The 25,810-nt window shown below is 41.9% G+C and overlaps 1 protein-coding gene across 10 annotated transcripts in view; it reads left to right on the plus strand.

The window, feature by feature from the left end:
- The window catches only part of EVC (EvC ciliary complex subunit 1), a 91,667-nt gene that overhangs the window by 47,387 nt on the left and 18,470 nt on the right, over nucleotides 1–25,810 (plus strand). For 8 of the 10 annotated variants that reach the window (XR_006175698.2, XR_006175699.2, XR_006175697.2 and 5 more), the window contains 3 exons: nucleotides 262–360; nucleotides 16,308–16,520; nucleotides 25,222–25,331. Coding sequence is in view for 7 of the 10 variants with exons in the window: in XM_008170160.4 (XP_008168382.2) it covers nucleotides 262–360; nucleotides 16,308–16,520; nucleotides 25,222–25,331 (422 nt within the window). In the remaining 3 variants the exon portion in view is untranslated. The remainder of the gene's footprint in view (nucleotides 1–261; nucleotides 361–16,307; nucleotides 16,521–25,221; nucleotides 25,332–25,810) is intronic. The other 2 variants (XM_008170162.4, XM_065598193.1) reach the window with 1 other exon arrangement.

Below are 25,810 nucleotides of genomic sequence, written 5' to 3' on the forward strand. Positions count from 1 at the left end.
CTGTGTGATCTTCATAATGCCCCTTTGTGAGTACATAGCCAGTATTATTTCAGTCATATCTGTGATTTCTCCTACCACTCAGCTAGGACAGTATGCGGTTTTTCCCTACTAACTTTTACAGTACTTAGATCCCTGATGCTGCCAAAAAAGCACCCTTGATTTATTTGTCAGTCAGTAGCTTTCATGCTGACAATGGTTTCAGCTATTTAAAAGATATATTTTTACAAGGTTTCTTTCCTATTTTATTTCTATTAATCTTAGGCCTGCCATGAAATGTTAGAGAAGCAGAGACAGACACTGTATGATCTGGAAGAAGAGGATGACTGCCAAAGCACTGAGGCCATTGCAGAGCTCCATCAGGTGATTTATTGATTTGTGCTGGTGGCTGCGAAAAGTCTGAAAATCTCCAGTCTGGTTACAAAACAGGACTAGACCTCAGGCATAGAAACTTCAGAGATTTATCATTCATTTGATATTTTGCAGCTTTTGAGAGGCTGGGTTAGTGCACTAACGGGCTTGGGATTTAGTCTTTTACTTTGGGAGACCTGGATGTCACAAATAGAAATGAATTTGGTCTCCTCCTATTCTGTGATAGATGTGGGGTTCCTAGCACTCTACATGAAGAACATTCACGACTTATTCTCTGATCACAAGTCAGCTCTTGGTAATATAAGGGACAACTTTCCTTTGTAGACTTGCAGAATTTTCCCTCTCTAAGTGACCACACACCTTTATGCTTCCACTAGAAAAGTTTGCCTACACAATCTCCCTGCAATCACACCAGCAAACAAGGCTTACAGCAGGATGGTACTGGTGCTAGATATAAGGCAGGAAAGGGAAAATACATCTCATGTCCTAATACTTTTCCCAGACAAGGTGCTAGGGTGACCCCAGTCATAGAGGAAAAGCAAGAGAGACAAGGGAAGTATATGAGGCTTCTTGATTTACTTATAGAGCTCTAGGTAGTGAGTTAATTTATTGACAGTGTTGGTTCACTGACACTTTTAAATGAGGATTTTAATTTGTAATATTTAATATTGGTCTTGCTAATTGGAAATTGTTGCTACTGATGAAGTTTTCATGCTTTGTTATCTTGTTATGTGTGTAAGATTAATGCTATCTAATTGTAGCAAAAGCAATGACCTTTGATTGAGCTGAAAATGATTAGTTGTAGTCTAACAGGCTCTGTTTTGATTAATTGTGACCAGTCTGGTGTGTCATGGATCTCTCTAGTCCATATCACACCTGGTTGCATGGGCATCTTAGTACATGCTAATTATAGGATTGTGCATTTGTTCCACTTTATAAGAGTTTTCATTGCCCTGAGCATTTTTTATCTATCAAGTTTTGATAAGTTTGAAAAAACTGACTAGTGGCATTTTACTTAGTAGAGTATGAATGCGTGCTGGAGCAGGTTTGTGTAACGGTTCTAGGAAAAGTATATTTGAGGAACAAACTACTTATTCAGAAAAGGGAAAAAAATGGTTTGGAGGGTTGTGTTTGTGAATCTGAGTAGATGCTTTCTTCGGGTAATTTTTTAATTTAAGAAGAGCAAGTCAACATGTCTGCTAATATTACATGTGATACGTATGCTTTGTAAAACAGTCATTAACCTTCATCATTTCATTTGATGTCCTTAGCGTCAAAGATATTTCCCCCGAACACAATGCTTATGGAAGTTGTATTCCATTATTGGAAACTCTACTTCACTGACGTTTTAAGACCAGCTTAAAATCCTGTTTGGCTAAGTTTTGTTTTCCATTAAAAATATTTGGGTGAATAAATTTTTCTAATATTGACAGGCTGACAGAAAGCTGTGTGTAAGCTTCTTCTCACTCAGCCATAACCTGCTACGGCACGCAAGCTGATTTTCAGTGACACTCACACTGCCTGGGTCCTGGCCACCGGTCCGGGGGGATCTGCATTTTAATTTAATTTTAAATGAAGCTTCTTAAACATTTTAAAAACTTTATTTACTTTACATACAACAATAGTTTAGTTATATATTATAGACTTATAGAAAGAGACCTTCTAAAAACGTTAAAATGTATTACTGGCACACAAAACCTTAAATTAGAGTGAATAAATGAAGACTCGGCACACCACTTCTGAAAGGTTGCCGACCCCTGTTCTATACTGTACCTACTATTCCACTCCTGGGCCTGTCCTGAGTAGAGACTGCCAGTCATGTAAAACTAAAGAAAGTTCTTCAGTGGTTAACAAATCGACTGATATCTACCAGGAATTTACATTCAGGAAACTAAACTCACATCTGTTTTTACAATAAGCAGTCTTTTATCCTTGTCCATCAAATGTGATCAGCTAATGCATCAATATCAAGTAATGGTCCCGCTCTCTCTCCTAGGCATAGCTGCTATTGATTGTATTAAAGGATGACATCAGGAAGTACACTACATAAGAGGCATAGGCTATGAATGAAAATAAATTTCCTATACTCTCCAAATGCTTTAAGAACAGGCTTGATCCTCTGCTGGTGTAAACCAATGTAGCTCCACTGAAGTCAAACAGAGCTACCCCGGTTTCCACTAGCTTGAGTGTACAAGGAATAGTGTTTATTAAAAATGTCTATTATCTGAGGCATGAAACAAAGGCAAAAGAGAATCCCAGGGAAGAAATTATGTCTCAGAGAATCACAGTCTCTTCTCTGTTTCCTCTCCTCTCCCTCTTCTGCATCCCTTGCTCCAGGGGAAGAGGAATGTATGCAGTTCCTTTACCTTGGAATCCCAGATGCTTGGCCAGCATGTTAGAAAGCCAGAATCAAGGCTCCACTTGTCCACTCTCCACTGTCTTGCAGATGCCATGCACAGCCCACTCTCCACCCATCATGCCTGGAAGTGAGGTGCAGTAAGGCTGCCTAGAGGAACGAGGGAGCTTATTCTCCTGTGTGGCTGTGCTATAGCCAGGCACAATCAGGCCCTTCATTTCCATTTTGCCATTGCATGATATCTGCACACTCCTTTGCAATGCGAAGACAAAGATGGCATGCATCACCAAGGCATGAACAAGTGAGAGGCTCAATTCAAGAGGTGAGGAAACAGTCAAATAATGAGTTTGTTCAATTAAAATTTCACATTTTCCTAAATGCAAATGTACGTTACAAAGGAGGATAAAATAGTAAAAAATGGCTTTTCATTAACTAGATTGGCGCAAACAAGTCCTCTTTGTCATGTGATTTGTAGAATATCACTGGAAAATTAAGCCCAGCTACATTCATGAAAGGTTAACAAGTGTAACCCACTGGTCACTCTGTTACATGTCCTCTTCTGTGCCTCATTCACTGAGGATGTGTGTCTGTTACAACTCTCACATCTTCTGTGGATCGGGCACAGAATGGGACATAATGCAAAGTGACTAGTGTACTACATTGCTCAGTCCAGAAGTAGTATTTAATCTTGTCCTGACCATTTGAGGCTCACAGAAGTGTGAATCCCAGACAAGACACCACTAATGCTGACTGCCATCTTGGCTCACACCACAGATTGAACCAGGGACCCTCCGAGTTAGAGGATTGAATCTCAGCAGCCCAGCCATATTCAGGGAAGATGAAAAATGGCAGTAGAATCTTGCCTTTTGTCACGTAAAGCCTGGCAAAGTCTGCAATATTGAACAGGGTGGTTGTGTTTCGTCTCATTTTAAATTGTTTGAGAGTGAATTAAGGTATCATTCACCACAGACAGCAATACAAAACTTCCCCTCGGTGCCCTGCCTTTAGGTCCCTCAACCTGGACCACTAGAGGGATGAGAGGAGTCCAGTGTGAGCAATCAGACCTTTCAGTCTATGGCTGCTAATTAGAAACCCTTACATTACTTTTAACAGTCCTCCTGGAATTCAGAGCCTGTTTGGACGGTAGTTTGACTAAAATAGACAGCAGTCTTGTAGGAAATGGACAGATGATAGAAATTGCCATATTGGATCAAACTCATGGGTCCATCTACAGCAGTGTCCCATCCCTGACAGTGGCCAGCAGCAGACACTTCAGAGGAAGGTGCAAGAAATCCTGCAGTCATATAGACTCATGTGGTTTCCTGAGGGATAATTTCAGCTGGTAAAAATTCAATAACTTTTGACCCAGGCAGTTTTTAAACCAGTGACCTAATGGCACAAAGGCCTATGTTCCACTGTTAATTATCTGAACCATCCAATCCTTCATTTAAATAGTACATTAAAAAAAATTTATACTATAGACTGTTTTAAGCCTGAAGGAATCCTCAGGTGAAGAGGCAGAAGGCTAGCGATATGGAGCTATCACATTGACTTTTTTTTTAAGAAGCTGCCAGTTCTGCCCCTTCATAACAGCTCACTGACTTCTGCATTTTAAGAGTCACTGAAATTCTGTTCAGTAGTGATGTGGTTTGAAAGTGATTTGCCAGTCAAGCCCTAATCCCTTACAACAAATTGGAGAAAGGATTTGGCGTTTAACGTGTAGAGACAAGCTAAACATGGTAGTCAATATGGAGCCCATCTGCCTGATTCTCCTGTCGCTTACAGTTTTATACCAATGCAACTATTAAGTTCAACAGTTACTCCTGATTTCATAGGTGCTGGAACTAGGAGTGCTGCGGGTGCTGCCACACTCCCTGGCTTGAAGTAGTTTCCATCATATACAGAATTTACCATTTGGTTTAGTGGCTTTCAGCTCCCCACTTGTTCCAGCACCCCTGCCTGATTTACCTTGGTATATATGAACAGAGAACCTGTCCCATAGATTCAAGATCATGCAGAATGGCAGGATAATCTCTATGTGGGTATTGGTGTTAAAGTGTTGTGAAAGGGGAGTGTGAGTTTGACTGAATGAACTCCCTGGTGACTAGATGAGAGAATGTCAAATCATTGTACACACCACTTACTATTTCTCATAGTTTCTGTTATCTTGTCCTCCCACACCTTCCTCCACCTGTTTGTTTCATTCATCTTTTCACCTTGTCAAGACTGTAAGCGTTTCAGGGCAGGAACAATCTCTTCACTACTAAGTGGTATAGCCCTTAGCACAGTGGCCCAGAAGGTACTACTGTAATACAATAAACGAACAGTAGTCTGGATCAGGATACAGGTAAATGTCAATATTTTGGAAGTTTAATGAGTATGTGTTGGTGTGCATGGTAGGGAAGAAGAATTGAGTAGGTATGGTTTTTGTGTGTGTATATATATGTTAATGAAAGTGATTTATCCTAGGGAAACTGCTTGTCGTGTGATGTGAAGTAAATGAATGAGTATGAGCAGTTTGTACTTGGAGAATGGTATGCAGGATTTTTATATGTAGTGGCTGTGACCCAAGGACCTCTTGATGCCTACTGGTAGAGGGCATAAGGGGTGCATAAGGGTTATAAGAATCTCCTGGGTCTAATATCTGTATAACTAGTTCACCAAAAAATGTCATGTAAGGTTTCTAATGAAAGCCTGTGTCACAATGGTCATCATAATCATTGTGAGATGTATGTATGGAAAATGAGTGGAGAGTTGTGTGTATATACTAAAGATTGTGTTCTCTGGGACTGACAGTTAAGACAGGTCACCAAAATGTAATCCACATATTCCTGTCAGGCAGGTGACCACCCTGGCTGGTCACGTGCAAAATTTAGTATTTTATGGTTCACAATAGACACTAGGAGTGGTAAGAAAAACAAAGACAACAGGAGTTAGTCTGTTTAGGTGTAAAGCAATGAACTTTTGAAACTATATCTGGGTACAGATGAGCCCTCAGGAATTCCTTCAGTCTCAGGACAAGTTGCCAGCAGGCTTGATTTTATGAGAAGGGATTTCAGCCAAACTGGTTGGAAACACTGGGGAGAAGGACATGGGATAAGCTATCTTATAGTACAGTGGTTTTCTATCTTTTTTCATTTGTGGACCCCTAAACAGTTTCAAATTGAGGTGCAGATCCCTTTGGAAATCTTAGACAGTCTGCAGACCCCCAGGGGTCTGCAGACCACAGGTTGACAAAACACTCTTGTAGGAGATAGGGGAATGCCTTGAGTACATTTAGGCTCTAGGAATCATGTTAAGGTTTTGTTTTATATGCAGCTATTTGTTTCCAATATTCTTACTCTGAGGCCAAGTCTGCATTCAAAAGCGAAGTCGACCCAGGAAAAATCCATACCCCTGAGCGATGTAGTTAAGCCGACCTAACCTCCAGTGTAGACAGCATTTGGTCAACAGAAGAATTCTCCTGTCAACCTAGCTGCTGCGTTTTGGGGAAGTGGATTAACTATGTCAATGGGAGAACTCCTCCTGTTTCTGTAGAACGCGTCTACACTGAAGCACTATAATGGCACAGGCGTTGCACTGCAGCTGTACCTCTGTAACATTCAAGTGTAGACAGGCCCCTCCATCACTTGAATCTGTTTTTTGATAATAAACTTATTCTTCTTTTCACTACATATAAAGTGCTGTGTGTTAAGTAAACTTGTGATCCTCTGTTGAATTTTATAATCTAATCCGTATTATTCCTTTGGGAGTAGTGGCACTAAGAGTTCTGTGAATGGGATAGAGGCTGAGCACTCCAGAGGGAAGCTAGGCAGACTCCGGGGTCGGGGTGTGAGCCTACCACTGACCAGGCACACACAGAGCGATGCCTGCAGAGGCCTAGAAGGTAGTGCTTGTGTTGCCAGAGGCTGATGGCTTCAGGAAGCTGATCCACAGCATGTACAGACAAGACCTCCTCACAGCAAGGGCGGGTGGTGTCGAGGTACCTCACAACCCTGGCTATGCCAGGAAAGCCTGACAGTAGTGGACTTCAAACAGTGGGGATTAGATAAATTGACTGTGATAGTGGAGAGAGAAGAACTATTACAATCTTTGTAAATAATTTGTGAAAAAGTTAATTGACATTGAGTCATGCAGGTATTTTGTGCCCTTTGTACAAATTTTAATTTATCCAGTCTACAAGAATAGAATGGAGAAGTAGAATAAAAATTAACTGAAATTTTTAGATTAAAGAAAAGGTGTCAGAGAAATCCTGATCAGTTAGAGGAGCATAATGTATTGCAGGCGTTTTTATTGTGTCATTTTCTGTTGTCAGGCAGTAAAAGTGGCTTCCAGTTATCTCCTGTCCTGCCCTCTTGTGGACTCTGAAAAAAGAAAATGAGGTGTTTTTTGCAGTTCTGCTTGAATTTTTGTGGTTCAGATGTTACCTAATCTGTAATCTTATCCTCCTCCTCTTCTGTGTGCTATGCTGTAGAGATATGAGAGGAGGCTGGTGGCTAACAATTCATTATGAGGAAAACAGAAGTTCATTTGAGGACAACTAAAAAAAGTAACTAGCAGATGAGAGTTACAAAGTCTTTTGTAAGGGACTCATTTTTAAAGTATATTTCATCAAGTTTAGGATGGAGGCTATGGAAGCTCACACTTTAATGTTGTTTCTAGTTCTTCTCCTTCTAACAGGACTTCAAGAAAATACTATCCTACCTCTCATTTGATAGGAAGTAAAAGATGAATAGGAATGTAGGTTAAAACATTGTAATTAATGGATAATATTAACAGATAAGGCAATAAACATTTTTGAGTGATTAAAAAGAAATATGAAGCTAGCGTTAAGTGTAATTTTTTTTCAGCTACAAAGGGCAAACTTTTTCTGTTTCAAAATATGAAATTCAGGACGTAGCATATTGTGATCTTGTTCTACGTTCTTAGTCCCAGATCTTCGAAGGTATTTTAGGCTCCTAACTTCCATTGATTTCAGTAGAAGTTAGGAGCCTAAAGACCTCTGTGGATCTGGGTCCTAAAGCCTTATTTTTCCTTCATATTCTCTGTGCAACTCTATTAACTAAAATATAAGGGTTGCATTTTCTAAACTGGACTGTAATTTTGGGTGCGCACTTGAGCTAGATGTCCAAGGTGCTGAGCACCTACAGCTCCCATTTACTTCAGGTGGATCTACAGATATTCAACACCCATAAAAACCAGACTATAGAGGTCTCAGGTTGAGCAACCAAACTTTGAAGTACCCAAAATTTAAAGGTTTGGCATTGTGATTTACTAGGAAGTGTTGGAAGGCAGTGTGGAATAATAGATTAGGCATGGAAATTAGAACCCAGCTCTCCAGGTTGTATCTAATCCTGGTTCTGGCACTTATTTGCTGATTAAATTTAAGCAGGTCATTTTAATCTCACTTCAAGCTGGGGGTGTGATTTGAGGCTAGTCAGGATAGGTATGCACTAAAGCTAGCTGTCTTGCTTAAGTCCCTAGGGTCTTGGCTGGGCACATACTTGTGGTGGCTATCCCATCCTCAGGGTATGATAGAGATATTGGGTTGAATATCATCCCATTAGAGGGTTGAATTTAATAAAAAGCCTAATTCTGCAGTGCGTTGCACAGTCAATTACTCCCATGTGAGGCATTTCTCTAATGTTGGTCTTAGATATTGCCACAGCCACTTACTGTATGTAGACCAGAGGTTCTCAAACTTCATTGCACCACAACCCACTTCTGACAACAAAAATTACTGCACGACCCCAGGAGGGGGGACCGAAGCCTGAGCCCACCCGAGCCCCACCACCCCAGCCTGCTTTGGCCCCAGGCAGTGGGGCTCAGAACTGATGATCTAGACTCTTCCCCCACTTACCAATGCCCAGTTTATATGGTTAGAAAAATTGTATTAGGATTCCTTCTTCCCCAGCAGACCTGCTCCCTGTGTGTACTCATATCTGCTTACTTTTAATCACTAAAATAAGTTTTTACTATTGTTTGTTCTGTTAGCAATTCTGGTTCTACACTGCTATAGGTCCATGAGCTGGTTTCTGTTCTGACTCATGCATCATCAGTAGAGTTGTTAATAAAGGCCTTGTCTTTATATCTGTTTAACTTTACAATACAATTTTGGTAGTTATACCACTGTAACCTTCTGTGTGGACACACTTATTCTGGCATGAGAGATAGATTCATAGATTCTAGGACTAGAAGGGACCCGAGAGGTCATTGAGTCCAGTCCCCTGCCCGCATGGCAGGACCAAATACTGTCTAGACCATCCCTGATAGACATTTATCTAACCTACTCTTAAATATCTCCAGAGATGGAGATTCCACAACCTCCCTAGGCAATTTATTCCAGTGTTTAACCACCCTGACAGTTAGGAACTTTTTCCTAATGTCCAACCTAGACCTCCCTTGCTGCAGTTTAAGCCCATTGCTGCTTGTTCTATCCTTAGAGGCTAAGATGAACAAGTTTTCTCCCTCCTCCTTATGACACCCTTTTAGATACCTGAAAACTGCTATCATGTCCCCTCTCAGTCTTCTCTTTTCCAAACTAAACAAACCCAATTCTTTCAGCCTTCTTTCATAGGTCATGTTCTCAAGACCTTTAATCATTCTTGTTGCTCTTCTCTGGACCCTCTCCAATTTCTCCACATCTTTCTTGAAATGCGGTGCCCAGAACTGGACACAATACTCCAGCTGAGGCCTAACCAGCGCAGAGTAGAGCGGAAGAATGACTTCTCGTGTCTTGCTCACAACACACCTGTTAATACATCCCAGAATCATGTTTGCTTTTTTTGCAACCGCATCACACTGTTGACTCATATTTAGCTTGTGGTCCACTATAACCCCTAGATACCTTTCTGCCGTACTCCTTCCTAGACAGTCTCTTCCCATTCTGTATGTGTGAAACTGATTTTTTCTTCCTAAGTGGAGCACTTTGCATTTGTCTTTGTTAAACTTCATCCTGTTTAACTCAGACCATTTCTCCAATTTGTCCAGATCATTTTGAATTATGACCCTGTCCTCCAAAGCAGTTGCAATCCCTCCCAATTTGGTATCATCCGCAAACTTAATAAGCGTACTTTCTATGCCAATATCTAAGTCGTTAATGAAGATATTGAACAGAGCCGGTCCCAAAACAGACCCCTGTGGAACCCCACTTGTTATGCCTTTCCAGCAGGATTGGGAACCATTAATAACAACTCTCTGAGTACGGTTATCCAGCCAGTTATGCACCCACCTTATAGTAGCTCCATCTAAATTGTATTTGCCTGGTTTATCGATAAGAATATCATGCGAGACCGTATCAAATGCCTTACTAAAGTCTAGGTATACCACATCCACACAGAGGGTTTTTTGGGTTTTTTTTTGGTTCAGAGTGCGAGATTAACCTCCCCTCACGAACTAAATTGAAAAAAAGCCACTCTTACACCAGAATAAGAGTGTCCACACAGGTGGATATGCCAGTATAACTATACATTGTAGACAAGTTCCAACTCCAGGCAACTTCCCTCCAACTTCCCTCCTTTTCAGTCACTTTTTGGCATAAACCAACAATACATAATATGCATCAGTCAGCACTTGGAATCCAGCTCAATATTTCTGAAGGGCTTTTTCTCCATTATAATCACATTCTTCACCTCACCTCACTCAGATCAAACTTTACAATGTGCCTCGTATTTTAATGTTGCTCTTTTGTTTGCTGTTAGTGAAATTCCATCAGCTGTATACTTCCCTTGTTTTTCCTGCGTGATTATATATTTCTCCTCCTTTGAAATTCAAAGGCATCCAGCATTTATCCAAGACCATTTCACTTCTGCATTTAAATTATGATATTTATTTATGCTTGATGAATTTCTAAGGATGATTTTTGAAAAAGCTTGAGGTTGGCTGTCATATTACAAACATGTTCATTTAACTCTGCAATCAGCTACTCTATTAGTAGAATCAATTTGAATAAATTGCATTAAGTAAAAGTTCTGAAGACAAAAAGATGACACATCAAGAGATATTTAATGACCATTCTATGGACGTTCCAGTCCAAAAATAAGATACGTATTGGAACCAGTACTTTGTTTCTCTTGTATAAAAGAAACTTAAAATTGCAATGGCCCATTAAATAGCAATATGTAAAGCAACTTCTCTGTTTAGAGCCACATTCCACCACCCTTACTTACATTGAGTAATAGCTTGCTCTGTAAGTAGTTCCTTGCAGAACAAGGTTATACTCAGCTTGAGTCAGATTGGCAGAATCTGGCCGCCATTAGCATTTCCACATCCAGAAGCTTTTTCCTATGTGGGTTCTTATTTTTCCCTCATCACCATAGTAACGGAGCATCTTATAGTGCAGTAAGCAACATGACTAAGGTCTGCCACATGTGGTTCATTTTCTCCCACTTCCCATCATAGGATAAAACTGTGTGTGCAGTGCATTGTTTTGGTTAGGTAGGGTGGTGGATCGTGCGGGGTTTGTTTTTTTAATGTACACACTGCTCTGCATGTATGTCAGAGACGGCAGGTGGAAAATGTGTGCCTTGCATTTGGAGTAGATGAGGTTTGTGATGGTCCTTAGTTCTTATGGGAGCTCATTCCACAGTCTCAGATCAGTCCCCCAAAATGCTCCTGACAGATGAGCTTCCCCCTTATAGTAGGACTTTTGAGAAGTGGGTGTCATTACAAATTAAATATTCACACACTTTCAGCAGCTAAAGGATCTTCAAATTTTTGCATATACAAATCATCATGGGTGCAATTATTTGTCACTTAGAGGTCCAAGTTCCTATTTGTGTACTGTATTTATACCCATAGTTTTGTTCTTGGGAAAAATAAAAGAGGGAGGTCTGGCTGTGATTGATCTGAAAAACTGTCTCTATAATTGTAATACACCTCTACCTCGATATAACGCTGTCCTCGGGAGCCAAAAAATCTTACCGCGTTTTATCGAGCTTGCTTTGATCCACCGGAGTGCGCAGCCCCGCTCCCCCGGAGCACCGTTTTACCGTGTTATATCCGAATTTGTGTTATAATCGGGTCACATTATATCGGAGCAGAGTTGTACTACTATTTTGAACTTATGTAGCACCTTTCACTAGAAGATGTCAAAGTGCTTTACAAAGAAATAATTAAGCCACTTTGATCGAGGGATCACCTCTCTCTCAAATGCTGTTCTGTGAAGCAAAACAACCACAGTTCAGTTGGGTAGAATTGCTGTGCCCTTCTAAGTAATGCAAGACAGGTAATAAAGATTACAACATCCGTTTGAACTGCAGGAGGTACAGGCAGAACCCAGGTCCCTGAGAAATATTCAGGATATAATTCCTGTACTCCTTAAGCAGAAAGCCATGAGATCTTCAGTGACAGCAAGCAATCAAGACCTCTGCTTTCCATTTCATGCAGGAGATTTCCTTACAAGAAGCAATGCGATACCAGCACCATACTAGGGCAATAATTCTGGGGTGCCACCTACAGAAAGCCCAGTATCCCTAAGTGGTGTGGTAATGGTAACTGGAAGTCTTTCATTAAAATATCAACCTGGTCTGACTCTGCTTGAGAGCTAGTGGAGCTGCAATAGAAACAGGTGTGGCTGCAGACAACTCTAGATAGTTTTTAAACCATATTAATCCATAGGAAAGAACTAAAAATGGTAACAGGGTGGGGAGGGTTAACTGCTGTTGAAAAGCTGGGGGAGGGAACCCTGATATTTACTGAGGGAAAAGATGGGTTAGAAGAGATATAACTGACATTGTTAAAATGTTAAAGGGGTTTGTGAGATCAGACATGGAATCTTTTTGAGCTGATGCTAAATCCCAGGATTTGGAGACCTGAATTTTAGAATAAAGAAACAGCAGCAGAGGAGAGAATTTAAACATGCCATTTTGCATAGAGATTAAGCTAAAACCGATTCACAAACTAGATAAGTAATTAGAAAGGTGCAAACCCTGCCTCCATCTGCAAAGGTGAGAAGGGAGTTTGTGGAACTGCACAAGTTTGGGGTGGAGAGGCAAGTTTAGGGGCACTGCAACCAGGGCCGGCTCTGACTTTTTGGCCGCCCCAAGCAAAAAAAACGGGGCGGCCAGAATGGCAAAAAAAAAAAAAAAAAAAAACCTGCAGTGGCTAGCGGGCGGGAGGTGGTGGGAGCGGGCGGGAGAGAGAGAGAGAAGGGGGGCGGCCAGGGCTACAGTGGGGCGCTACCACGCGGCCCCTCCCGCCACGCAGTGCTGCCTGCCGGGAGGGCTCTGCTCCGGTCGGCGGGGAGGGAACGATGCGGACTGCCCTGCCAGGCTTGCTGCAGGGTGCTCCCGTCCTCCGTGCCGCCGCCCCCTACAGGGTGACCAGAGCGGAACAAAAAAAACCGGCCGTGCCGCCCTATGATTGGGTGGAATGCCGCCTGCCGCCCCAAGCACCAGCTTGCTCGGCTGGTGCCTGGAGCGAGCCCTGACTGCAACATGGAGCCACTTAAATGGAAGGCTTTCTGTGCACTGATATATATGGACAGGCCAGAAAATCCACCGCTGTTTGGATCCTCCCTGTCTTTGCCCTCGTTCCTGGGCAAGCCGGAGCTTGCTAGGTCTGCAGAGACTACTTTAGCCATTAGACTGGACAAGGAGCCGCTGAGCAACTCAGAATCCCTCCACCCCATTCTGTGGCGCAGGAGCATTTTCCTTCATTGTTCCCCAGTACCCAGTCTAGTTACTTGGCCTGGGCAAGGGTCTCCCAAGTGCTCATCAAAACAAGAGCCTTTTGGGTGGTGGAAAGCCCTTCCCCAAGCCGGGGAAGATAAAGAAGAAACTCTGCAAGGAGACCTGCAGGGTCTCCCCAACCCTCATCCCCCTGTGGGTGTTTTCATGGGAGGAGATGTTCTGGACCAAGCATACTCATGTCCAGTAATATAACTTCACCGGTAATTGCAGATTGAAAGTTATTCGTTTTAGTAACATTGCAGGTGCTACCACAGTCATTTTAGATCATTTTACATTTTTAAATTATTGTATTGATTGTTAGCAATGGGCCAAAACCAGAAGTGGGGGAAGGAAAATGCTACCAGAACTGTTATAACTGATCATTGTATCCATGACCACCGATTCTGTGTTCCTTATTTTCCAAGTGCCCAACTTGAGACCACCTGGGCCCAACTGGTTAAAGTGCTGAGCTGTGTTCTGAACATATCAAGTGCTATAAAAATGGTAATTATTTTGAAAAACCAGCTCCAAGGCAGCAGACACTTTGGCCTTAATCTTTATGCCTATGTGCCTTAGTTTCCCATCTCTAAAATGGAGATAATACCACCTTCTCTCATTGGGTTGTGATGATAAACTCACTTTTTGAAATGTACAGAGGGTATGGTGTTGAGTGCCATAAAGGAGCCCATGAGAAAATTAATAATTCTGCATTTAGTGCACAATTTGGACAGAATGCAGTAGATAAGGCATGGAGCCACACATTGAATGCTATGGTTCAAAAGAAATATGGGGGATGACTGCATGTTTGGCAATAGGATATGGAGTCCGTTATATCTAGATGTACAGTTCAGATGCAGGATGGTGACCTCTGATGGCTGTTTGGCAAGATTATATAGTACATAGAATGAACTGGTACTCAGTTCAGTTCATAGAAGTCCACATCACAAAAACCTGTATCTGGCACTAGTCAGAATTTACCACCCACCCAGTCGTCTCACTGGGACCAAGGATCAAATGGGTACAGAGACTGAATTCCCTTCTCAGTCATAGGGTAGTTCCTTGGGTTGGCGCACGTAGGCAGCCTAATAGAAGTTTACCCTACATTTGCCCACAGCTTATCTGTCTGTGGATCTAACATCCATTTTAGGTATTTTCACCATGACATATAGGTGTATGCAGAATCAGCTAGAGTTCAGAGGCTAAGAATTGTCAAAATTAAAGAGACACAAAGCCAGATCCCCATTTATCAACAATGAGAAGAAGGAACAAATAATAAAAATAAAATCTGACACAATCCATACCTCCAACCTGGGGTCCATTACTAGCCATTTGCTGTAATACTGCTAGCTTGTCCTTCATCAGTGTCTGAGCCAAACTGCCGTCTTGCTGCTAATCTCTTCTTTTATATCCTGGAGGAGGTTCCCAGCCTGCCCTGCTTTTAAAGGGATAGCACCCTTTCCACACACAGTATGGTACTTATTCTTTGCATCTTTCACAAGCACAACGTTCTTTAATAGCCAGATCCTGGTTACCCTAATGTCACTTGGCAAAACTACCATTGATCTCATTGTGTCCGCCACTTGGTCCTGAATTACTTAGATTTTATTTTTAAATATTCAGTGATTTCAGTGGTATTATGCATATTTTAACGTTAAACACATGCATAAATCTTTGTGGAATCAAGGCTACTGATCAGACTTAAGACACCGAAAATATTACAGTTCATGGACCTAATCATGCAAACACATACGTACATATAACTTTTTACTATGTATTTGTATTACAGTAGTGCTAAGAGGCCCTATTGGGGTCCCATTGTACTAAGTGCTGTATTTACAGTTCCTCTCCCAAATAACTTACTGTTTAAAAAAAGACAAGGCAGACAGCGAGTAGAATTACCATTTTAGAGATAGTAAACAGAGGCAGAAGGAGATTATGTAACTTGCCCAGCATCACAGAGGAAGTCTGTGGCATAGCCAGGAATTAAACTGATATCTTCTGAGTGCTAGGCCAGAGCTTAAACTACAAGACCCATCCTTTCCCGTAACTCCAGTGGACTTGCTAAATTTTATGCACATGAGTATGTGCTTAAGTGATGGCAGGATTGGGGCCTAAATAAAAGAAGATACGGGGGAACAGTTCTGGAGGATGATCTGGGAGTTAATAATAAGAGGGAAGTATTTCCTAAAGAGGTGTGCGGGGAGGGAGGGATAAGGATAGTTTTCAAGGAGAGAGAGAGAGAGAGGTAGGGTGACCAGATGACAGGAAGAAAATATCGGGACACAAGGGGGGAGGGGGGTCACTGGCGGAGCAAAAAAAACCAAAACACCGAGTGCTGCCGGTGTAAGGACACAAACAGCTCCCTCTCCCAATTCCCTACTGTGACCCAGTGCTGCCGGCAGTCGGGGGCGGGAGCTGAGAACAGCCCAGGGCTGCGGGCAGTCAGTGGAGATTATGCTTACCCTTCCTTAGGTATGCATACCTTCAGCCTCTGGTTTTTAGGAGCGGGGGAAAAAAACCAACAGAGAACAGCTGAGTGCTGCCGGCAGTCAGAGGAGAAGAAAAAAAAAAAGCCGAGAACAGCTGAGTGCTGCCGACAGAGAAAAAAAAAAAAAAAAAAAAGCGGAGTGCAGCATCCCGACCGAAGATCAATCGGGACGCGGGACAAATACCTAAATATCGGGACGGTCCCGATTTTATCGGGACGTCTGGTCACCCTAGAGAGAGGAGTGCAAGAGAACAGGCAGCTGGATAGAAGCAGGAAGATAGAAGTTACAAAACCAAAAGTGGGAGAATGAAATGAAGGGCTGTGTAAGGCAGGAGAATTGGGATGCCAAGAGAGAGCAGGAGAAGGTGGTCAAGGGAATGAGATGTAAGCAATGACATAAATGAATCTGTATCTCTATTGTTAGGAACTGTGTTCTGGAACTTCCCATGCTTTAGAGGAGTTGGTGCAAGAGTTATTTCTTCAGACTCTTCCTACCAAGACTGGTCTGTCTTTAAGAGAATGTGAACTTCTAAAAGAAGAATGTCAGGAGAATTTGATCCTTCAGTTAGAGAAATGGGACAGCTGTAGACAAAAGCAGTGGAAGCTCTTCCAAGAACAACTGCAACAAGAAAGACAGGTATGGATTCAAAAATTGTGGCAGGTATCAAAATTCTCAAATCACAAACTATTTCACACTTATAGTCCGTTACAACTAGTTTTTCAATGTTCTCGATTTAACCACTTGTTTGGGCTTTCACTTTGTGCTGTCCTTTTAAAATGTATTAATGGTCCTGCTTGATTATATAGCACGTCTTGATATAATTTACATATGTAGTAGTCACACAATACTACCTTGCAGTGATCTCATCCGCTGATTAAATAAATGTAATCCAGTGAAATTATTTTCCCAAATTGGATAAAAATTAAGGTATTGATTGGTAGTAATTAGCAAATCAGCTGCCACAAGGTGGTTAAGAAACTGTTCTCCACAACCATTCTTATGGGTTCCTCCATGAAAAATGATATATGTGTGAGACCATATTAAGTGTCCTACTAAAGCTAGTTCTGTGATTTACCATACAGTGGTTTTACATTCATTTAGAAAACTTGAGAATATAAAAAGCTTAAACAATAAATTAAAGAAAGTTCCTAAGTATGCTCCACCCGCCTTTTCTATGGTTTTGAGGTTTTCCGTGTGCCTTTCATGTGGTGATTTTAATCTTTCCTTTCATCGGAGAGTGGAACATGTAGCTAGCCTGTTATTTCAACTGTTCTCAAAAATAGTTATTTTAGTCACCTATTCTGTTTCTGTGTTGCACAAACATTTGGAACTCCAAAATGTTAAAATACATTAAAGTTAGACTCCAATCCTGCAAATGCTTAAGTTAGCTTTTGAGGGTGGAAGCTGAAATGCTAGAGGAAGGGTACTTATGCAAATCCCATATTTCCCTACCTTTCTTGACATTATAAAACCTGTTCTACCCTTTAATTATATGTTGGAGAAAGTCTCTTAAAAATAAAGCCAGTACTGAACTGCACTCCATTTGACAGAAAGACCCAGTCTTTGGAAGCTTTTGAAAGGGTCATCTCTGCTCTTTGAATGAAAGGTAATCTAGTCCTGGGCGACATACATGTTTGAAGTCAATGAAGCGACAAAGGAATTAGGATTTAATCCAAACCCCAGTGAACTCGATGAGAGCCTTTCCATTGATTTGAGGAAGCTTTGGTTTAGGCCCACTATGAACAGAAAAGAAGGTGGGAGTTTGAACTCAGGGACTGAGATTTAATGAGCCAGATTTCCCTCTAGTTGGATGGATCCCAGCCCAAGAAGAGTTGCAACACAGAAGTGCCACCAAACAGCTATGCATGGTCAGGAAAAACAAAATGTTTGAAAGTGGTGGCCAGAAATGGAAAATCAAGACACGGTGGCATTCTAGCCGGGAATAAGTGAGAGAGCAAGGAAATTCAGAGTTGTAAGTGGGAGAGGAAAGAAAAAAGGAAATTAGAAAATGGAGCAGAGGAGGAGGGAGAGAAGAGCTACAAGGGGAAAACAAAGAAAGTGATGGAGAAAGAACAAATAGTCTGGAATCCCTTCATAATGATGCCATTTAGGCACCCACAATCGTAATACCACTGGCATTTATTGAGTAGAGAGCTAAGAAGGTAGTTCCATTAGCTCGTCTCTAAAGATCTGAAATTAGCTAGTGATAAAATGTACTGAGATATCAAGCTTGCTCTCCAAACTGCCTTATTTCAAAGTCATTTATACTTATCCTCCGTGATGTAGGGGCCTCCAGCACATCTTCAGAATAACTGTATCTGTGTGGTGCAGGTGTATGTGTCACTGCATGGTGAAGAGAACATTACATATCCTCCTCAGGGCTGGTCTACACTACAGCAGAGATCGATGCTCTGAGGTCGATCCACCAGCGGTCGATTTAGCGGGTCTAGTAAAGACCCACCAAATCGACTGCAGATCGCTCTCCAGTCGACCCCTTTACTCTACCCCCAACAAGAGTAAGGTAAGTCAACGGGAGATTTTCTCCCATCAACCCCCCATGGTGTAGACCCCATGGTAACTTGACCTAAGTTATGTCGATTCCAGCTACATTATTCATGCAGCTGGAGTTGCGTAGCGTAGGTCGACTTACCGCGGTAGTGTAGACATATCTAGCAGTGTTAACTCCACTGAGGCTAACGGCTGTTTAAACAGCACTATAAAACAGAATTCAGCAGCCATTCAGTTCAATCCCAAGCATGTATTCCAAATTTAAATGAGGCAGTTGAATAACCCTCCGGTTTTAGTGCATCGCAACATTCATGATGGGATGGCCAAGTAAAGGATAATGTTTCATATATTTCTTTTTTAAAAGAATAAAGGCTTTAGCAGACAATTATGTTAATTATCATAGAATTATAATATAGAAATAGCTATTATCTAATCATCACACCCCTCTCTAAAGTGCCATCATAATTGTACTGGTCATTTTTCAATGTAACACTTGTCTATCCAAAAGAGCTTTCATGAAGGCCTGTCCGAAATTGTGGAACAAACTTCCACACGAACTAAGGGCATATCTGCTTTGGGAAATGGACAGGCAGAAATGTGCCAGTATAATTATACTGTTATAACTTGCTGGTATAACTGTCCATGTGGATGCTCTCTTCAAGATTTAGTGTCTTTTTTGTTGTTGATTTTATGTCTCATTGGAATTGGTTTAAACTAAAAGGCACTCAATCCCCAAAGAGAGCATCCACACAGGTAGGTGTACAGCAGAGCTTAGCAATATAATTATACCAGCATAGCTGTGCTGGTAAATTTCCCTAAGAACCATCGAAGACCTCACCACGTTCCACTCCAAGTGTAAGGTGCATATCTTCAACCTGTCTTCTCTGGTGTGCACGTTTAAAAAAACCGAAAAACAAAACCCAACCAAAACAAACATTTAACCGCACACACAATTCTTCCCCAAGGGCGAAGATGAGAATGAACCACACGACAAATGTTAGTCATGTCACTTAATGCCCTACTGGAAGACACTCAGCTACTACAGTGATGAGGATGGGATAGGAATCAATATATACATATACAATAGAATTTACATACATTTTAATTTACAAGGCATAATTATGTAAGGCACAAAGCTCTCATCTGCATTTTGAAGAAAGTAAGAGCATATGATCAACTATTCTACATAATTCGTTAGTCTCCATTTCCAGAGTACTTTTCCTAAGGGGCCTGCAGCTTTCTTATCAAGGTGATTCAAGATGCCTTTAACATGTAGCGGATTTTATTTTTCTTTGCACTCAGCGATTTAGAGCACATCTGGGATGGGAGTCCCTTTAGAAAAAATCCTCTTTATTTCATTGCTTTGTGGGGGTTTTAAGAGACATTTTGATAGTTTAATTTTCCCTGCAACCTAGAGGACACAACAGGTGCAAATGGGAATAAATTAAGAATGAAAAGAAGTGGTGAGCAATTTGCATTGTAGCCCCCTAGCTCACAACTTAGAGAAAATAAAGTTAAGGTCTGTGCACTAGTTATACACAGCCAGATGCTGGGCTTGGTTAACTGTGTTACCTGGCATTCAGTATGCATCACACACCATCTACAGGCTGGCCGAGCAACATTCCTTTCTATGTGCTAAAAATGTCAGCATCCTCTCCTCCTTTTTAAATTCCAGAGGGGAAATGGGGGTCGGGGGGGCGGGGAGAGGGGAAGAGAGAACATGCAAGTGAGCTCATAGCAGTGTTCAGTTAGCCATTGTGTCTGAGGGTAACTCACAAAATTGTATAGTTTTGGTTGCATAGTGGAGAGCTATTCCACTCTCTTGTTGGCGGAGAGCAGTGCCCACTGCTTCAGCAGATCACATAATTGGCCTGTTGCCAGGAAACAAAGCTGCAGCAAAACGTACAGAGACACAGGAGGAGGAAGGGGCTTCCATCAGTGAGCCTTCCGGATCCCTAGTTTGACTCCCACAAAGGTCAGAGTCTGCTTACGCAATCAATTTTGACATATCATGTGCATCTTATCTCCCTCTCTGAATCTGGCGGATGTTCAATATGTCACAGTGACTGAAATAGCTCTTCTTTTCAAGTAGTCTAGCATGCCTTTTAGTTACATTCCTCTCCAACCTCAATACTCCCACTTCAGTTATTGTTCCTGTATTGAGAGTGGTCTGTAGTGGTTAGAACGGGATGAGGAATCAGAGCTTTTAAGTTCCAGTCCAGCCGCTGACCCTCAGTACCAGAATCACCCAGCCCTCCCACTGTACCTCAGTTTGCCCATCCATAAGCTGGGTATAACACTGACCTGTGAGATTTTAATAGTATTTAGGGCCAAACTGAACCACTTAGACACAGTTATGTACTGAAGGGGAAGTGCTGTGGCTTGCCACCTCAGGATAGTTCAGGGAAGGATTGTGCTTCAGGGGCATACAGTCCCTCCCCACGCAGCCTGGTGCACAGGAGGATGGTATAGGCTGCACCAGCTTTCCTGATAGTCCCACCTTCTCCCTTCAGTGCTCCCAGTCTGCTTTTCAGGCTGGTACAAGGGCAAGGCCATGGAGTAACAAGCACACACTCAGGGACCATACTCAGGTGGTGGAAGTTAGAGCAGCCCCGTGGCATCTCTAACCTGTGCTGGGGCTTAGAGTCACACAGAGCCACTCTGAGAATGCAGGAACTGTAACCAGCTATAAGCGTTAACACCTTACACAGCTCCCTGGTGCAGCTGTGGAAGCTCAGTGCAGCAGAGAATCCAGTCTTCTCTCCAGGCCTTCCCTTTCAGTTTGCCTGACAAACACTTATCTGACTAGGGCCCAGATTCTCTCTTGACTTTGGATCTTGCTGTGCCACATCAGTAGTTCAAAGCAGCTCTGAAGAGGTGCATATAAGGGGAGACCCTCTGTAGGCATAGAGCCAGCACGTGACCCAGGAGAAAGGGGGGCTCCCTGGACTCCAGCAAGGCCCAGCTGCTGTCTTTGGCCATTGGCATAGTTTAAATAAGCCTATATGTTGCTCTGGCCTGTAGATGGAGGCTGGACCAGACCAGTGCAGAGCTGACTGAGGATAGGAGTGCAAAGGAGACAACACGCTACCTTTGTGCACATGCCCTCTCAGTGGTACGTTCCTCTCTATTATGACCAAGGATCTGGGCCTATGTGACTAGTTCTTTATGCAAGCCTGTTTGCAAGGGTTTTCATTGAGAGGGAACCTTAGAGACAGAACATATTTTTCAGCTTATTAACGGTCCTTGTTTCCAAGGAGTCACCACAGGAAACTTTATCCGTATTTATGATTCGATCTTGTGCTAGATGTTCTCTCAGTGAAAAATATGACTCACTCATTTTCTGTAAAGGGAAGTTTACTTAGCCTTGTACACAATGTTGGTGCTCAACAAATAAACTGTAATGAATATATTTCCCTTCTTTATGATCATTCTGAGTCACTCGGCTTGCACCTGTCTGGAATGGACAAATTTGGCTTTTTGTTTGATTGCAAAAATAATAGTCTCTCTCCTTATTAAGTTAATCCACAAAATATTAGAGAATAAACTGGCATATAAACACCTAAAAATGACTTCTCTGTCAATAGCCAGGTATCCAAAAAGCAATGGCAAGAGAGCAGCCATTCACTGTCCATCTCTAAAATCCCTTTCTGAAAATTAAAAAGTCTGCTCAGCTCTTCTCATCCGAACTGCTCAAAGAGAGAGAGCACACAATACATAGCACCGTGGAGAAGTTTTAGAAATGAAAGGGCTCTCTTGGGATATGCAGTTAGCTAGGAAACAACTGGTAGCCTTTTCACAACCCAAGGTGCAGTTCAGACCAGTAAGGGTTTGTGTCACTCCCTGCTCTGTAACACTGGCTGCTTTAACTGGTCTGGCTCACAGCCTGGACACCAGCAGACAACCGTGCAGTATCCGGAGTGTCTGTGTGCTGTACAACCCGGATTCAGTACACTGAACTCAGCAGTCTGCCTACAACACAACAGCTCTACACTGGTTTCCACCAGCTTTGGTTACCCCTAGCAAGATGACCCCAAAACCCCCAGTCCCAAATTTTCCCAGAAACCTGTGTGATCTGCAACATCCGGCCCTTTCCTAGACCATTCAGAGAAATAATATGGTTTGTTTGCTCTGTTAAAGAGATAATACTCAGCGGCTTGCCACATTCACTGGAGTTAACAATCACCTCCATTCAAACACAGCACTGGGTTGGTTTAGCCTAAAAGTAAACCAAGTTGATTAACAAAAGAACATAGGTTATGTGATGCAAAGTAAAAGAAATAAAGTTAGAGAGGGTTACAAACAAACAAAAAGTAAAAATGCGCTTTCTAATGGCTAAGATTTAACTCAGTACGTTCAAGGTTGATTTCTTATGAATCTTTTGTTCCAGAACACTTCAACCCCATTGGTTAAAGAGCCCATCTTTCCCAGCTTGCAAGAGCTCTGGCCCCTTGTTCAGTGATGGATGCCAGGATGGCTTATTCTTTTTCCTTGAAACTTCCCAAACCTCACGGTTTTGTCCAGACACTCGGGATGACCTCGTGCTGTTCTTCCCTTCCTGTAGACTTCCCATCCTCCATGTTTTGGGTCACAGTTTGGTTAATTTCATTGGAGACAAGAGGAAAGGCAGCTAAGAGAAAACCTCTCTCTCTCTGTGTTTGGGCACAGATTTTAAAGCTTAATATCATTAATTATCTACATTTCCTCATATAGTATTAATACATATATTTCACAAAGATATTGATCACCAGTGTGTCATTAGCTTCCAGAAAAGACCTTACTTGATCCACTTTTACAATACAGTAATATTGTATACAATCCGTTGATTTAGTTATTTGAAGTTTTTAGCCCCACCCCCACCCCAAGGCAGTCTCCCACACATGCAAGGATGATGGCTTAGTTTCCGTTTTATGTAAATATGCCTTCATTATCTGTGCCTGAGGACAATAGAATACACATTTTCTTTGTCTAAGACAGACTGGGCTTATGCAGTGCTTGCCAAACGCATTTCAAGAACATAATTCTAGCACATACTTGTAACTCTTTGAATGTACCCTGTACTTACATCATGGAAGAATATTAATGATCAGGGAGTTGTTAGTTTTCCAGTGGTATCTTACATGGCACCATTTAGCTACAGATTATGACAACAGTGTGTTACGTGTAGTGTGTATGTCAGTCCTGACACAAGCAGCTGATACAGAGTAGTGAACCGCAGGTAGGTCTGTGTCTCACCACCCTATCCATGAACAGAATGGCCCAAAGAGAGATATTGGTACAATTATTTTATTACAGGCATTTAGATGGAACCCATCTCTGTGGTATCCAAGGGCTTTATAAAGCTTAATTTGACACCTGCAGCTGCACCTGCTTGCAGCTTTACCAGTCAGCTACGAATCCAGGATTTCATCATTTTAGATGTCCTGGCCAAATAGGTGCATCTTACCAAATAGGTATCCTTCCAAAAGCTAGGTGGGCTCAGTAATGTCCACAAGGAGTGAATATCAGATAGGAAGACCCAGTATCAAGCTTTACCATCAGCACCTGCAAGCATCTCACCTTGTGGTAGGGTCCAATTCTCTGCTGGGGTTAATGGGCTCAGCTCTCTCAACTTAAGTGGTGCGTTGTCCACTTACTCCAGCAGAAAACGTTCTGGATGAGCACAGATCACAAAGTGGATGGGAGGCAGTTCTTGAGATGACATCTTGAGATAAAACTTTAAAATAACTTTAAGTCTCTCTCTCAGCCTAACTAGTACCTTGAATTTCACCCAACAGTCATTTGGCTCCAGTGCAGCCTAAAAACATAATGCTTCAGCCTTCAGTAATAGAAGCGCTTAGGGCATACGTGCCCATATTGTTATAGGTTTAGTGCTGGCAGTATTGTTAGCACAGCACAAAATGAAGTTAAGGACAGTCCCTGCCCCAAAATGTTTACAGTCTAAAAGACAGATATATTGATCAAACAAGCTGCGTTGGGAGAGCCAGGGGAGGAGAGTTAATTGAAATTTTATTTCACAAATGGGTAAATTGAGACACCAGCAGATTAAACTCCTTGTCCAAAGCTGCACAGTGGCTGAGTGGTAAAGTCGTAAATGGAATCTGTAAGTGCAGACCCCAATCTCCTTTTCCAACCACTAGACAACATTATCTCCCTTACCTTGTGAACTGTATGGAATATGCAGTATTGTTATAGCCTGTCGGTCTCAGGATATTAGAGAGATAAAGTGGGGGAGGTAATAAAAGATATGGTCCAATAAAATATATTACCTCCCCCACCTTGTCTCTCTGTATGGAATATGTCATCTGATGCAAGATGACAACATTTTCACCTTGTTCAGGGAAAGTAAAAAACACACTGCCCTTCAGAAAGGGTCTTCGGGTATGATTTTATTCAGTGTTCCAAAAAAAAAAAAAAAACCCACCTTTGAAGCTCACAGACATCACTCATTAAAATATTATTGTGCCTGTTTGTTTGGTTTCCCTCTGCCAGACAAATGAAGAGACCACAAAGTCAAATCAATGGGAAGCACCTCTCAGCCCTGCCAAGGCCTACTGAAGTCTGTGCAAAGACTCCCAGTGTCTTCAATGAGCTTTGCATCAGTCCCATATGTATTGGAAAAAATACTACTGAACAGCATAGCTTGACAGCAGGGGCATCTGTAAATACTGCAGTGTGAATTCTGTATTTGAGAGCATGGAAATGAGGGTCTGTAACATTGTTCATAAACACATTACAGAATAAAAACCTAATTCACAGTATTGCACCATTTAAAAGTTATTAAAATGAGGAAATCTTAACATTGTGGGGTTTCCCCCTCTTCTTTTAGCTATGGACCAAGGAGTATGCTCTGTCTGCTGTGATGCAAAAACACCTGTCTGAGAAACATGAGAAGATTATCCAAGGTGTTTTAAGCCGATTAGGTGGCCTCAGTGAGGAGTGAGTATGGTCTTATCACTTTTAAGCAATGCTGTAAAACTGCAGGTATAATGAAAAACTCTAGGATAATCCAGGCTTGGGTGGGGAGTGATGAAGAGGGACTCTTCAATTATTCATACAGAGAGAGAATTACCATAGGTTTTAAATTGAATGAGCATTAATTTTTCCACTAGCTAAATCTGCAAAAATCCTATGATAAGGAAAAGCAGACATCCTCACTATGTCATATTAATGCTTACTAGTGATCATGATGGGTTACACATGGATCTTTCTTCCTGGTAGGACAATCTGTGGTTTGTCAAAGGGTTTGTTCTCAGTACATTTATTCTTTTTTCTGAATCACCCCTAACTTTGCACTCATAAATTTGCCTGCTACCTAGGAACTTGATTTCTCTGTCTCACTTTGTAGCAGGCCAGGGTCCCTGCTATACACCAACCATAGCCTCCCACAAGATGAAGTGCTCAGTTCACTGGTCTTC

Source organism: Chrysemys picta, chromosome 5 (assembly GCF_011386835.1).
Source record: "Chrysemys picta bellii isolate R12L10 chromosome 5, ASM1138683v2, whole genome shotgun sequence".
Classification (NCBI taxonomy): Eukaryota; Metazoa; Chordata; order Testudines; family Emydidae; genus Chrysemys; species Chrysemys picta.